Source organism: Photinus pyralis, unplaced genomic scaffold (assembly GCF_008802855.1).
Source record: "Photinus pyralis isolate 1611_PpyrPB1 unplaced genomic scaffold, Ppyr1.3 Ppyr1.4_LG8, whole genome shotgun sequence".
NCBI lineage: Eukaryota > Metazoa > Arthropoda > Insecta > Coleoptera > Lampyridae > Photinus > Photinus pyralis.
The window spans coordinates 8,128,516-8,142,189 of NW_022170819.1; the positions used below are offsets into that span (position 1 = coordinate 8,128,516).

Consider the following 13,674-nt stretch of genomic DNA (forward strand, 5'->3'; position numbering starts at 1 on the left):
ACCAACTTGTTTGATTCATCAAGAAAACTAAACTTTTCCAGATTTAGTGGCCGTTTTTCAAAAACCTAATGTCGAAAACGATAGATTTTTGGATACCTATACTTATCCCTAAAACTATAGATCCGCCTGAAACACCTGTTTCGCACTTCTTTCAACAATAATGTATATTTATGAAGTATTAAACAATCATCTCTCGTCTCGTCAATTTTTTTTTCTTAAAAGATATCCCAAAAATTGTGAAAAATGTCCCAGGGGACATATTAACTGAAAATTTTCCGCGAAACAATATAGTAAATCGGTAATGTCCAGGTATAATAGGTTTGCTTAAGTGTATAGATATTTTGGCAAAAATACAGCCAAACTGCTAAATTACCTTATTTAAATTGTTGCTGATCGCACAATTAAGCCAATAGTAATAATGGGTTTCCTTTTTTTAAATTTATGGCTTGTAGTATTATTCACTTAAACACGGCAGGAAACAATTTTTTTTATAAATGTGTAGCAAAATGAGGCCTCTTCAAACCGGAGTTCTCGTCCTGTGACGTCCCACCCCCTTATACTCTTATCGCTGGATAAGTCCCATTCGATAAAGGGAAGTAGGTACCTACATACTTATAGGCAAAAACGGAATGTTTGCTATCGAATAGAGGTCTCATCAAACACAATTTAATGAACAACATCAGATGTCATTGACAATGGCCTTGCCCTTACCTACAAACATTTTAATTCAAGTAGTTGACCCATGGCCAGATGTGCCAGATATGATTAAAACATCAAGGACGACTCTCGCGGTGGGAATCGCGCAATTTGCTAATAAACACCTAGTTGATTGTTTCTTCTCAAAGTAAAACCATCGCGCCATTATGTCTATTTTAATAATAATTGTTTTGTGCCTATTCCTATTAATAAGTTACCTTATTATAATTAGGCCGTACCAATATTGGACAAAGAAAGGTGTTCGTCAACGTAGTGTTGCAAAATTATGGTTGGAAAACTTCAAAACCATTTTACAACTCACGCCTATGGCCGACAGTATTACAGCCGTGTACAGCGAATTTCCCAACGACAGGTAAAAGTCGCCTGTAAGGATCACTTTACAGCATTCATTTTAGATACACGGGAACGTATCAATTTGCAAGTAAATTGCTGCTAATTAGAGACCCCGAATTGATTAAGCAAATTACGGTGAAAGATTTCGACCATTTTGTGGATCACAACCAAATTCTCTTCGAGGATGCAGAACCATTGTTTAGCAAAAACTTGATGTCCCTAAGAGGTAAGTCGAAGAAAAATTTGTCCCAGTTTCAACTATCGTTCAGGTGAAAGATGGAAAGAAATGCGCGCTACTCTCAGTCCATCGTTCACCAGCCGCAAAATGAAGGCAATGTTTGGAATCATAATGGAGTGCGCACAGACCTTTGTGAGACACTTCCAGCGAGAAGATGGACAGGTCGTGACTGTAGAATTGAAAGATGTTTTCACCAGGTTAACCAATGACATTATTGCATCTGCGTCCTTCGGCATAGTATGCGATTCTCTCAAAGACCGCGACAATGAATTTTACAAAATGGGGAAGGAGGCGACCAACTTCAGTGGATTCTGGAAGGTCTTATCGTTTTTGATAATTTTGTCTAGCCCTCGATTGGCTAAGGTATATGTGAGTCTGGATTAATTTGCAATCATTATACCAAAGAATTTTAGTTCTTGGGAATACGATTTTTTGACGAAAAAGTTAGCGCGTTTTTCAAAAATTTGGTAGTAAGTAACATTGAGGAGCGCGAGAAGAACGGAATTGTGCGCCCAGATATGATTCACCTGTTAATGCAGGCGAGGAAAGGAAAATTGGAACATGATCGGGATAATGAAGTTATCGATACCGGATTTGCTGTGATTGAAGAATCCGCGATTGGAAAGGAAAGGAAGCGGAATCTGCAACTGACTGATGATGATGTAACCGCCCAGGCGCTCATATTCTTTTTCGCTGGGTTTGAATCTGTGGCGACTTTAATGTGCTTTACCGTCTACGAGCTGGCAGCAGATCCTTTCGTGCAACAGAAGTTGCAAATGGAAATCGACAATGTGCTCAAAGAATCTGACGGGACGTTAACGTACGAGTCCTTACTCAAAATGGAATACTTAGACATGGTTATTTCTGGTAGGTTACTTGAAGTTCTCCAGATGACTGTAACCTAATTTCAGAGGCATTACGTAAATGGCCTATTGCAGTAGCAACCGACCGCGTTTGTGTCAAACCGTACACAATTCAACCTGAAAGGGAGGGCGAGAAACCTTTACGCCTTGAAAAGGGCGATGTCATTTCGATTTTGATGTACGGGATGCATCGAGATGCAGCATTATTTCCAGATCCCGATCGTTTCGACCCCGAACGGTTTAATAGGGAAAACAAAAAGAATATCGGTCCATACACTTACATACCCTTTGGCGTTGGCCCTCGAAGCTGTATCGCTAACAGATTTGCCTTACTAGAAATCAAAATTTTAATTTTCAACCTCTTACAACACTTTGAAGTAGTTGTCGTTGACAAATCGGACATTCCAATAAAACTGTCGCCTAAACAGTTTACTCTTAATGCCAAAAACGGTTTTTGGTTTGGATTTAAATCTAGAAGACCATCAGTGTAACTACAATTTTGTGTTAGAAGCAACAGATTTGTTTAAATAAAGGTAGGTACCTATATTGTTTCGAGATGGAAATTATTCCCTATAAATCACTGAAATCCAAAAGTACCTATTGATCCTAAGCTGATTGTATAAAGAACAGCATTTTCCTATTAGCACAGACAACATATACTATGTTGTCTGTGCTATTAGCTTACCTAATTGCTTTCTAGAGCTTTGACACTTATCAAAGAATCTGTTGCGCATATGGACAACAAACGCTGGAAAACCCTAACAAACTTTCCATAGAACAGTTTTAGCGAGAAAAACAGCTATTTGCGTGTAGGTACCACCTATATATATGGGCTTTCCCAGATAGGACTGTAAATTCCCAGATAGACCTGGCAGCTTTGAATTCCCGAAAAATTACAGTTAAATCAGTAAAAAGGTTTTCGCCCTAAGGCGAGTAACTTCAGCGCATTTTTCATGCACTGATCAGTACCTACTTCCCAAAAGGATATGTAGCTATTATATGCGCACTATGTTTGTTTCTATACTAGATGCCTGTATGGTTAGAATTTTATCTTCATAAATAAGAAAGTTAAAAATATATTAATAAATGATAAAGTTGATATCCTACATCCTACGCATGCCCACATTAATTTTCAAGATTATCTTGGCTCAGGTGCCAGAGCTAATAACGGGCCATCAAAAACGAGTTGCTGTCGAGTCGCCTTTGGAAGTTCAAGTTAAGTACGATTTCCCATGTAAACAAAAATTCCAAAGGTGACTCGCGACAACAAATCATTTTTGATCGCATAGTATAAGCTACCGAATTCAAAAAGAACGAACTAAATATATTGAAAACTGAAAAGTATAGTAGTAGTGAAGACCTTGGACGGTCGGACAGACAGACATCATCCTTACGCCGGGTTATTGCGAGTAATTATGGTAGGTACCTAGAAAACATTTGCTTGCAAAATGTACAAATTTTGAAAATCTCCTCAATCATTTCGTTCTAAATTCTAAACCACCAGGACCATTGTCCCAACGAAAATTCACACTAGAGAAGGCTCGACTCCACTTGGGACGCAAACTACGCAGAGGCAAATTTTCGGGAAAAATTTCCTTCGAGACGAGTTTTTTAGGTGTGCATTTTTAAAGGTAATCTTTGGTGTCTATGAATTTGATTGAAATCATGGCAAACGAGAGACCAAGACGCTGTGGACGATAGCTTATTGTAAGCCGGATTTTCGGAGACTAATTTACCAGGATAAATTTTGTTAAGGGCAATAATTTACGTAAGTGTATTCATTGTCTGCAGACCGAAAATTGAATTTTTTTAAAAATTAGTAGCTACAGCGCGCACTTCTAGCGCCTGGGGCAAAGAGTAATAAAGTATTTTTTGGTCTTAACGTCGTAGTCTAATGTGCCTTAATTATAATCCGTCGCTTTCCAAGAAGAGGTTAGAGCATATAGGGTAGTATTAGTGAAACTTAAAAAAAAGAACTTCATTTCGAAACAATTAAGGACGCATTGATTTCCAAAATCATCGAATTTTGGGAATATTTATAGATCACCCTGCCAAATCAACTACGGAATAGATTTCTTAAGAACGTGACTAGGTAAGTATATTTCCTTACTGGTTATACCTACCCATTTAATTTTAATATATGACAATAAACGCGTTTCTTCATTATTAATACCTTTTCGTAAATCAAACGAACCAACGAGTTGATGAAATGGCGCTTTAGGTATTATCCCTATTTTTTTAATTCGTATTTTTTATACCTTTTCGGTCATATGCCACACTCAGAGGCCCTTTAGGCCGATGATCAAAATTACTGTTATATGACAGGTACAATATATAGGACAGTCCTCCCAACGACATTTTGCCCTGTGTGACTGATTGCATCACCAAAAGCAAGGTGATGGGCGATGGGGTCGTCACATCCCGACGCCGCCGGCTTATTAAACTTATTATTGTTTCCTCCAGAAACTCCGTAATGAATCATTTGAGGTGCGTTGTTTGCGAACTGCATAAATTAACAAAATCTTCCTAACTTCTCAATCATTGGTTGTACATTCGCAAGTTATACATAAAATTGTTTAATTTCATACAGTTTTTGTTGAAGGAATATATTTTTAAATAAGTATAATGGATTCACATTCTCTTTGAGTTTCTTCATTGCATGATTCTTTGTTCTTCGAGCGAGACTAATTATTAGTAAAGTCATCATTTTCATAGTTACATGCAACTAACCACGCGTTTAGCCATCAGGTTTTCACGTGCCGGTAAAAAACCCAGAGTTTAAACAAAAATGCACAAAATTCATTTTCTTATAGTACCTATCTATCTACATCAAGCATTTCCACAACCCCATTATAGTCCAGCACCTAAAGATGGCAGAAGAAGCAAAGACCTCTGGAGCCTCCACCTCACCGAGTACCAGTGGCGTACGTAGAAATTTATTCTGGGGGGGGATTAAACAAGTTCGTGGCACATACAGTCACCCAGTGCGTACTAGAAGGGGGGGGGTAAGAAATAGAAATTGGGTTGCACAGGCGAAAAAGATTAGATTAGAACGGTATTTTATTTCTTACTGCCGATAGGCCCCATTATTGCTTTTGCTTTAATTAGTCAACGAAAACTTTGAATAATAGGTATATTTATGGGCAAAAAACCAATTTCGACAAAAAATTCAAAGGGCTGTAACTTTTGATCTAGTAGTCCGATCTTGGAACTGTTTGGAATTATGGATTCTACAGGCCACATTCTATAAGAAAATATTTTTTCCGGTCGATCTGAGACAATTTTTTTTTCTGGGCAAAAAAAGGCAGTTATTACCTTCCTTTTTTACCAAAAATCGACTGCACCAAAATTTCTCGGGAAAAAACTTTTTCTTATTAATTTCGGTGCGTAGAATCCAAAACGATTCGTACTTTTTCGATTAGACGTCTCAATCAAAAGTTATGGGCAAAAAAACAATTTCGACAAAAAATTCAAAGGGCTGTAACTTTTGATCTAGTAGTCCGATCTTGGAACTGTTTGAAATTATGGATTCTACAGGCCACGGTCGATCAGAGACAATTTTTTTTTCGAGCCTCAAAAAAAGGCAGTGTATTTAGATTTTAGTGAGAAAACCAAAATTGCTCTCTATATATACCTATATATTATTGCCTTTATTTTAAAGTGGGCGGAGCGGAGTATTACCTAAATACGAACCCCCCCCCCCCCCCGTAAATACGCCACTGCTGAGTACTCGTGTTTGGTAACGTTCCCCTTATTTATTTATTATCCCTCCCTTGTTCTGGGTCCTCAACAGGCTTGCGCCCAATTACAGAGTGACCCGCATAATGCTTTTTTCTAGAGGTGCCACTGCACTCTGCAGAACGTTATTACCCGTTAAGGGGCCATTGGCATTTCGACCTTTTACCAGATAGTTACTTCCGCCATTAACCCGCACTTTAAATCTCCACTTGAAATCCCAAGTGTTGGGCAGAAATCGCATTGTATCAGACCCTCATAGGTGATCGAAACGCGAAGTTTTCCAATGTCAAGTATCGTACACGCCTCAGGAGTTAATGTGTACGGGTGGTTTGGGCTATTGGTGATGTCGATATAGTTCCCTATATCACCTTTAAACAGTGATCACAATAGCCATCTAGCTCGAGCTAGAAAGCTAAAAACGGGGAAACACAAATTAGCATAGCCTCCCTAGGTCCAATGTTCTTCTAAGCCACCGCTTCTGATTAGGAGACTAGATAAAACTCCAGTTTTGGGCTGACAGTACATAATTTCTCATACGTATTGTTGTGACTATGTTCAATGTCTTTTTGTACTTTTATTGTTATGCGTTTTAAAACTAACAATAAAGAATTAGAGAAGAAAAGCTTTCAAATTTATTACCAGAACACAAGTTTCGTTGACGAATTTACCACATATGTTTAGCATTTGCTTTAGAGCCTTTAGATCGTTGTTATTCTGTAGGAGTCTTTTTAGGTTCTAGAAGTTCTGAAATATTTATCTACTTCACTTTTCCATCAGAAACAAGCCCATAGCCAGAGGGTGGCGGTGGCCAGAACGCCACCTACAGCATGGTTTGTCCCCATCTACACAATTACTATAGTTTTATTTCTGTCGATAAATAAACCTCAAAGGATAGCAAAGCCACGTCATTAAAGGTTGCCCAATTTCATTTCTAACCTTTGAAAAAGAAGGAACACAAAAAGCGATTTGCAGAGGGTACTCCATAAATTTAAAAATCGAAAATTAGTTATTTCGAATAATCATTGAGAAAACCGTTTAACACCTATACTAATTATCTTGGCTACGGGCTTGATCGAAAATGACTGTAAATACTTAAAAGAATTTATAATCAATCTGCCAAGCTTAGGTAAGTTCAGTTAAGATTTTTAATTTGACTATTTATAATTATAACAGCATTTCCTAGAAAGTACAAAGATAAAATTAGCGGTGACTCAAAACAGACAAAAATTCAGTATGAAATCTTTATTATGATCTTCTAGTTTGCAACAATCGACTTGGATCTTGGTCGTCCTACAAAATTGTACGAGTAATGGTTTGACATCGAGGAAGAATTCCCCAACTCATGGAACACTCAAGAGTAATATACGATACTGGAATGAAAATTACAATCTAAATGCAATTCTCTTTTTCACAATATCGGGACCATAAAAATGGAAAATTGCCAATAGAAAAATCATATTTATAAAATACAGGAAAATTTACAACATTTATACAATAAATAACTTAAACATTTTATTGTAAAGAAGTCAATACAATAAAATCAAGATACAAAAATCCAATTTTAGGAGTTGGGAGCAGATTTTTTCTCCTCTTTAATACGATCCTTCTTGAGGACACCCATAAAGGCAACCTTGTCCGCAGGCGTCTGGAATCTACCATGGCCGAATTTGGACGATGTGTCGATGAACTTAAGATTGATCTTCTCGAGAGCAACACGCTTGGTGTGTGTGAGAAGGGATTTCCTCAACGTGATAACCCTCTTCTTTGGACCCGCACAGCAACCCTTAATCATGAGGAAATCGTGATTGACAACACCGTAGTGGCAGAAACCGCCCATTGGTGTGATGCTCTTCTCTGTTAAATCATAATCAGTTGAGGCGTTGTTCTTGATAACCTAAAAATGATTCTGATTAAGCCCAGGTTAGGACCATTTTAAAATAAGGAAATGGGAAGATGCGTCAGTCCTATCATATATGTAATCAAAGATGTTGTCATAATCCTTTTGGCTCAATGGAAATCATCATTAGCAGAATGAGGGTTGCAAAAAAAGCGGAGGGGGGAGGGGATACAAACCTTTCCGTCCTTTGTGTGAATTCCGGATCCGATACGGTAAATCTTCTTGTTGATTTCGGTCCTGTGATGGTAGCCCTTTTGACCGGCGCGAGCAACCGTGAACGAAACGCGCGAGGGATGCCAGGCGCCAATACAGGCGACTTTACGTAGACCCTTATGCGTCTTGCGGGGTAATTTCTTGGTGTGCCAACGTGAGGTGACGCCTAGAACAGACGATAATTAGCATCTGATTTACAACAGTAGGGGATGTTAAAGAGTGGTGGGAGTCTTCAGTAGGAAGGCAGCATGAAAATATCGTCAATGAAGTCGGTAAGACCAATCATGCTTCATCACATAAAAAGGGCGGCGTTAAGATTTTTCGCCTCAAGGGGGGCTTTTTGCCAAAAAAAATATTACCTTTAAATCCTTTGCCTTTAGTAACTCCAATACAGTCGATCATCTCATCTTGAGCAAAGACGGAGGCAACCGGGATGGGCTTCTCCAAATGATCCTTGACCCAAGCGACTTTGTCGGCAACTGTACCGCCGTTAACCTGAATTTCCATAATGTGGGCCTTCTTCTGGCGCAAATTCAACAGCTTCATCTATTGGAAATGATCGGTAAGATTTGCAATCGGAGCACTTTTAACGGAAATTTACCTGCGTGTGCGCAATTACGCGGATAACCTTGCAGTACTTCAGCATCTTCTTAAAATCGCGCTCGATCGATTTCTTACCGAGAACGTCCTGCCATTTCTTGGAGGCTTTGGTGAAAGCCTTCTTCTTGCTTTTATACCTGATTGAGATTGAAAGCAGTGTAGAAACAAGTCTCTGCAAGAACACAAAGGAAATGCCTCATAGTTTAGAGGAGACAAGTCCTTAGGCACATAGACGGATCGACTTATCCGATCAATGTGAGTGTGTATTGCCCTCATGCAGCGATTGGAGAGCTTTACGTTTTGTTAGGCTAGGAAGTAGGACGGAGAGTCTGTAATCTTACCAGTTCTTGTAGAAGCGACGGCGGCAATCTTCCGAAAGATGCTCGGCCCAGACGGTGACTAAAGCGCGGAGGCCGTGCGGCGTTTCGATGTAACCCACACAGCCAACCACCACCATTGGTGGGGTTTCTAGAATGGTTACCGCCTCGACGATTTCTTTCTTGTTTATTTCTAGCAAATTAAACTATTAGGTAACTAATACTAGTATGTGTATACTATGTAATACAAATAGCCTGAGTGGCACTCTCTAGTACCTACTCTTGTGCTTTTTTGTTCCTCAAAAATTCTATATATAGGATGTCTCACACGAAATGTGATAAGACATTTTAAATGAAACGCCTTTTATATTGTGTAATGTACCATTAAAAAAATTTTTATTTTTAAGTGAGCAGGGTTTCAAGAATTTGAAAACGAGACTAAACCACGCCCTTTTTCAATTAATTTAAAAATGATAAAATAGTAAAATTTCCCCAAATTATTCCGCCCCTAGGCCTTTCTAAATTTTGTTTAAATTAGAATTAAAAACTGTTCTACCTCTAACAATAAAATGCAGAGATAACCCTAAGATAATGGTGTAAATGCAGGATAAATCAGGAATACATAAAATTAGTAGCAAAGATTTTGATTAATTATATGAATATAGGGCAAACTGAATGATTTTTGAAAATTGAATTCAATACATTAACGATTTTTTACTGAATAATGAAAGATCACTGGGAGATTCTGAACCAATTATATGCAAGAGTAAGTACCATTACAGTTTCATTTAATGGGACTGTACAAGGCATGGGTAACCCAAGTGTCATCGCCCAGGGGCTACACACAGACCACAGAATATGCCTTACGCACCACCCGAAGGGTACCTGGTCTGCGACACTGCGGTGGACGTTGCCACTAAGGGGACAAATCCGGTCCGCCAGCAGAAGGGTAATGGCTTCATACTGAACGTGTCGCTTACACTAAATACACAATGAGCACACTTACTCGAGCCAGGACGGTCGGCTTCACGAACGATGTGAGTCATGCCCGCCTTGTACCCGATGAAGGCGGTCAAATGGACAGGCTTGCTTGGATCATCCTTGGGGAAGGCCTTTACTTTACCGCGGTGCCTTTGGGAGCGCTTCTTGGGGTAGAAACCCATGGAGCCATGACGGGGTGCACTGAACTTTCTGTGAGACTGAAAATGCAACAATTAGCAAAACAGTTCATTATATTACGAGGTAATTTTGTATAACGAAACAGATCAGACCGCCCTAGGGTTTCGTCAATTAAATATCGGGTTCTAACCAAAATGTACAGAGATGGTATCATCATTTTAAACATGTGGTCAAATTTCGGTTATTTTTCAAAAAATACCATTAAATATCGTTAGCATAGCAACAAATAAACACAACAACATATAAAAATCGTCAAATAATTTTAAGATGACTTCAATAAAATAAAATTGTAAAATATAAACGACACGTATTGCAACTTACCATTTCTGATGACTAAACGCAAATGACAGAGTGCGTGGATGGCCGATCCTTAAATTTATTGACGCAGACACAAGCACTGTTGCCAGATTTTTCGCATAGGCGGCGGTTTCCAAAGAGGTTTCGGACATACCACATAATTCACTGTCATTTTAGCTACTGCTAATGAACATACATTTTATGCATTAATTCAGTCCATCGAAAACTATAGTAATAAAGTTTTTTAGCAACGCCAAAAATTGCAGTGATATACCAAAGAGTATCATTACGCTGTGAAACAGTTTAAATTTACTCCACGCTGGGAGGGCGGCACTGTGACTCCCTACTAACTAATATTTATATTTTGTAAAATGCGCCTTCTATCTAGATACATTGAAATTGAACCTAATGTATCTAGATCTAGATATCAGCTTAATCGAAATCAGGATGTTTTTCGCACGTAAGTCCTTGAATTAAAAACTCTAATCGCCGACTATGGTGTGTGTAGGGTATGGCACACTGTATATATATACATTCTAATTTTTTAAGACCACACTGTAGCAGTTAGATAAGATAACCAAATTTTGTTTGCAGGCCGGAGAAATTCAAAATATTAAGCAATCAATTCAAAAAATGATTCTGAGGCTGAGCAGATTGGCAATTTTAAACTATCGTAGCATCAAGTAGGTACTATGAATGCGTGGTTCCTTTAAAAATGAAAATTGCAGGTTTTGCTCGGCCAGACCAAACTCAACTAAACCTACGGAAGACATCAGCAGACCAGTGGTCTATACGCGAAGTGCTGCCAACCAGTGGAAGGCACAGTACTCGCGTGAAGGTGGTCCAAACACTCGCTTATGGTACGAACCGTACGTTGTATTAACGAGCATAGCAGTATTTCTAATTTACTTTTGCATTCTTCGTGAAGAGTCAGACATAGATCGGAAATTTGACAAATCATTGTATGACCACATTGAAGGTTTGGAAGAGAAGCAGCTTATAATTAGCCTGAAGTATAACGAAGAACACGGGTTAGACACCAAGGCAATTGTAACACGCTTGGAAGAGCTTGCCAAAGACAATAAAAAATAGTAATTGATTTTATGTTTTATTTAAATCCTACAGCAAAATTATTGTTCCTTAACTTCGCGTAAACGTCTCACAGCTGATCGTACTGAAGCTGCTGCTGTAGTGGAGTACACCCAAGCACCTCCGGCAACGACACGTTTGCACCTTTTGCAACTCCAAATACCCACACAATTCCTCTTCATAGAGTCCTAAAACCGCCCAATTTACTATAGGCATGACAACGAACTGGTACTCACTTTTCCACAGAAGGAACATGAATATTTGGCATGCTGTGTGATTTCCATTTTCTTGACCATTTTACGTAGGGAAGCGCCGTAACGGGTTCCATATTTACCAACGATTCCTACCTTCTTTGTACGTTTGGCCTAAAACCGAAAGGGTTAGAATTACCTAACCTTAAAATGCAGCAATAGGACAAGACACAAAAATTGTCATCAATTACAAACCATTGACCTCTTTGTGTCAATAATTTCGAATCTTTGTGCTTCATTTAATGAGGGATTATTTGGATATTTCTTGAAGATTAATACGTACCATTTTGCAAAGTTGATTTCTAAAAGAAACACAATTTCTATATTGCCAACGAGTCACGAGAGGGCGGGCGAGAAGTTTTAGTAACTTTACGTCTATTTCAAATGCGACGTTGACAAATTGCTTGTATATACAGGGTGACACATAATATTATGTATTTTTTGTAGACACGTTAGATACTGCAACTATAGTTTAATTTTATAGACGCGCTTTTGCATATTTTTGAATTTTAAATAAAAGCGAAAATATTTGGGGTGTTTTTTTAAATAAACACACTTTGTATGAATGTGTGCACTTCAAAATCCCCTCACCTACTACACATGGGACAACACATTGTTTAAAATCCAACGCGGTGGTGCGAAGAGCTAGGATAACAAAAATTGTGGCATTACCAAGGCTAAAGAGATGCAGTTGGTTTGGTTCCGGTACCCAACTTATAGGGTGGCACCCTACTGGGGGCGTCTCCAGGTGACGGATAGGGGAATCGCCCTGTGAATGCTCGTATGGGATACCACGACTAATGCGGAAGTGGGCAAAGTTGTTAGAGGCATCGAGGACCAGCTACTTCGCCAGGCTGTCGTTTCGTGGCCAAGGACTTGTACTAGGTACAACGGTGCCGTCCCGGTACTGATCTACTTCAGATCAGCCACCCTGCTGGGTGATCGGTATGTGAACCGGTATCTAGTAAACGAACTCTGGAGCCCAGCCCTGTTTTAAAAACACTCTTCCTGCCAATGGCAGGTCAACTACTACAGCCATAAATTACTTGCTACAGTTTGTGAAGCAGGGGTTTGAATCTAAAGAGTCTCACAAATGTCTCTCTTTGACCTAACAAAGTCATTTGACTGTGTGAGCCATGAGGAAACTTGCGAAGTATAAATTCGATGCGACCAGTATAGCACTAATTCGTTCGTACCTCAATGATCGTACCCAATGTTACACTTAACTCACTTAAATCCAAGAATGCAGCCGTGGGGCCAATCCTATTTCTTGTTTTCATTAATGACCTGTCATCACTTTCAACAGCACCACATCAGTACCTAACTCTTTTTGCCGACGATACCACCGCCCTTACTACAGCCGACAGCAAGGAACTCCTGAGTAAATCGTCTGAGAAGCTACTGTCAGGAATAACCCAGTGGTTCACGAGCAATGGTCTAAGTACTAATGAACTGAAAAATCAATCCCTGTTACTGGGCCTCCATGATACAGATAAATCTCCCCCAGTGAAACTGTTGGGTATATATATCGATGGCAAGCTGACGTGGGCAGAGCACGCCTTGTACCTGTCCAGTAAACTGTCTAAAATGAACTACATTATAAGAAATCTAAAACCTAGTGTAACAAAGCAGGTCTTACTACAAGCATACTATGGGTACATCCACTCCACATTAAGCTACGCAGTAGGTACTGTGTTGGGGACATTCCGTCCATGCAGCTAAAGTGTTTTCCGTCCAGCGCAAGTGCATAAGAATCATAGACAACCGCAAATATATAGATTGTTGCAGAACATCCTTCACCAAACTTAACATCCTTACATTCCCATGTATATATATATTTACCTGTCTAACACACGCAAAGAAGGCCCTTCCAACCCTTCGTAAAAACAGTGATAAGATAAATGTCATTACAATGTACGGACTAAAAACAACCTTGTCGAAG

The 13,674-nt window shown here is 39.1% G+C and overlaps 3 protein-coding genes across 5 annotated transcripts; 2 read left to right on the top strand and 1 right to left on the bottom strand.

Moving 5' to 3' along the window:
* The first annotated feature begins 799 nt into the window (after nt 1–799).
* On the top strand, nt 800–7,681 carry LOC116178066 (cytochrome P450 9e2-like). 3 transcript variants are annotated; one of them, XR_004146801.1, is made up of 7 exons: nt 800–1,069; nt 1,113–1,276; nt 1,320–1,651; nt 1,702–2,155; nt 2,200–2,684; nt 2,852–5,075; nt 7,149–7,681. XR_004146801.1 is itself a non-coding variant. In XM_031497353.1 (6 exons), the coding sequence occupies exons 1-5, from the start codon at nt 864–866 to the stop codon at nt 2,640–2,642; spliced, it is 1,599 nt and encodes a 532-aa protein (XP_031353213.1). In that variant the 5' UTR covers nt 800–863; the 3' UTR covers nt 2,643–2,684; nt 7,149–7,681. The 3 variants fall into 3 exon arrangements, 1 of the variants encoding a protein (XP_031353213.1); XR_004146800.1 differs by having other exon boundaries at nt 2,200–5,075; nt 7,149–7,661; XM_031497353.1 differs by lacking the exon at nt 2,852–5,075.
* Nucleotides 7,389–10,465, bottom strand: LOC116178067 (60S ribosomal protein L3). Its single transcript, XM_031497354.1, has 7 exons — nt 10,417–10,465; nt 9,923–10,115; nt 8,941–9,109; nt 8,601–8,736; nt 8,359–8,545; nt 7,963–8,165; nt 7,389–7,783 (listed from the first exon to the last, which is right to left on the bottom strand). Exons 1-7 carry the CDS (start codon nt 10,417–10,419, stop codon nt 7,451–7,453), a joined length of 1,224 nt encoding a protein of 407 aa, XP_031353214.1. The 5' UTR covers nt 10,420–10,465; the 3' UTR covers nt 7,389–7,450.
* A 474-nt stretch (nt 10,466–10,939) lies between these two features.
* On the top strand, nt 10,940–11,491 carry LOC116178489. Its single transcript, XM_031497995.1, has 2 exons — nt 10,940–11,075; nt 11,121–11,491. The coding sequence occupies exons 1-2, from the start codon at nt 11,026–11,028 to the stop codon at nt 11,482–11,484; spliced, it is 414 nt and encodes a 137-aa protein (XP_031353855.1). The 5' UTR covers nt 10,940–11,025; the 3' UTR covers nt 11,485–11,491.
* The last annotated feature ends 2,183 nt before the right edge of the window (nt 11,492–13,674 follow it).

Excerpts from the sequence above, each read along its gene's own strand:
- LOC116178489 (XM_031497995.1), top strand. The coding sequence starts at position 11,026 with ATGATTCTGAGGCTGAGCAGATTGGCAATTTTAAACTATCGTAGCATC. Across the intron at positions 11,076-11,120 it reads TTAAACTATCGTAGCATCAA|GTTTTGCTCGGCCAGACCAA; the intron begins GTAGGTACTATG and ends TGAAAATTGCAG.
- LOC116178066 (XM_031497353.1), top strand. The coding sequence starts at position 864 with ATGTCTATTTTAATAATAATTGTTTTGTGCCTATTCCTATTAATAAGT. Across the intron at positions 1,070-1,112 it reads AGCGAATTTCCCAACGACAG|ATACACGGGAACGTATCAAT; the intron begins GTAAAAGTCGCC and ends CATTCATTTTAG. Across the intron at positions 1,652-1,701 it reads CTAGCCCTCGATTGGCTAAG|TTCTTGGGAATACGATTTTT; the intron begins GTATATGTGAGT and ends AAAGAATTTTAG.
- LOC116178067 (XM_031497354.1), bottom strand. Across the intron at positions 8,737-8,940 it reads CGTCGCTTCTACAAGAACTG|GTATAAAAGCAAGAAGAAGG; the intron begins GTAAGATTACAG and ends AATCTCAATCAG. Across the intron at positions 8,546-8,600 it reads GCGTAATTGCGCACACGCAG|ATGAAGCTGTTGAATTTGCG; the intron begins GTAAATTTCCGT and ends CATTTCCAATAG.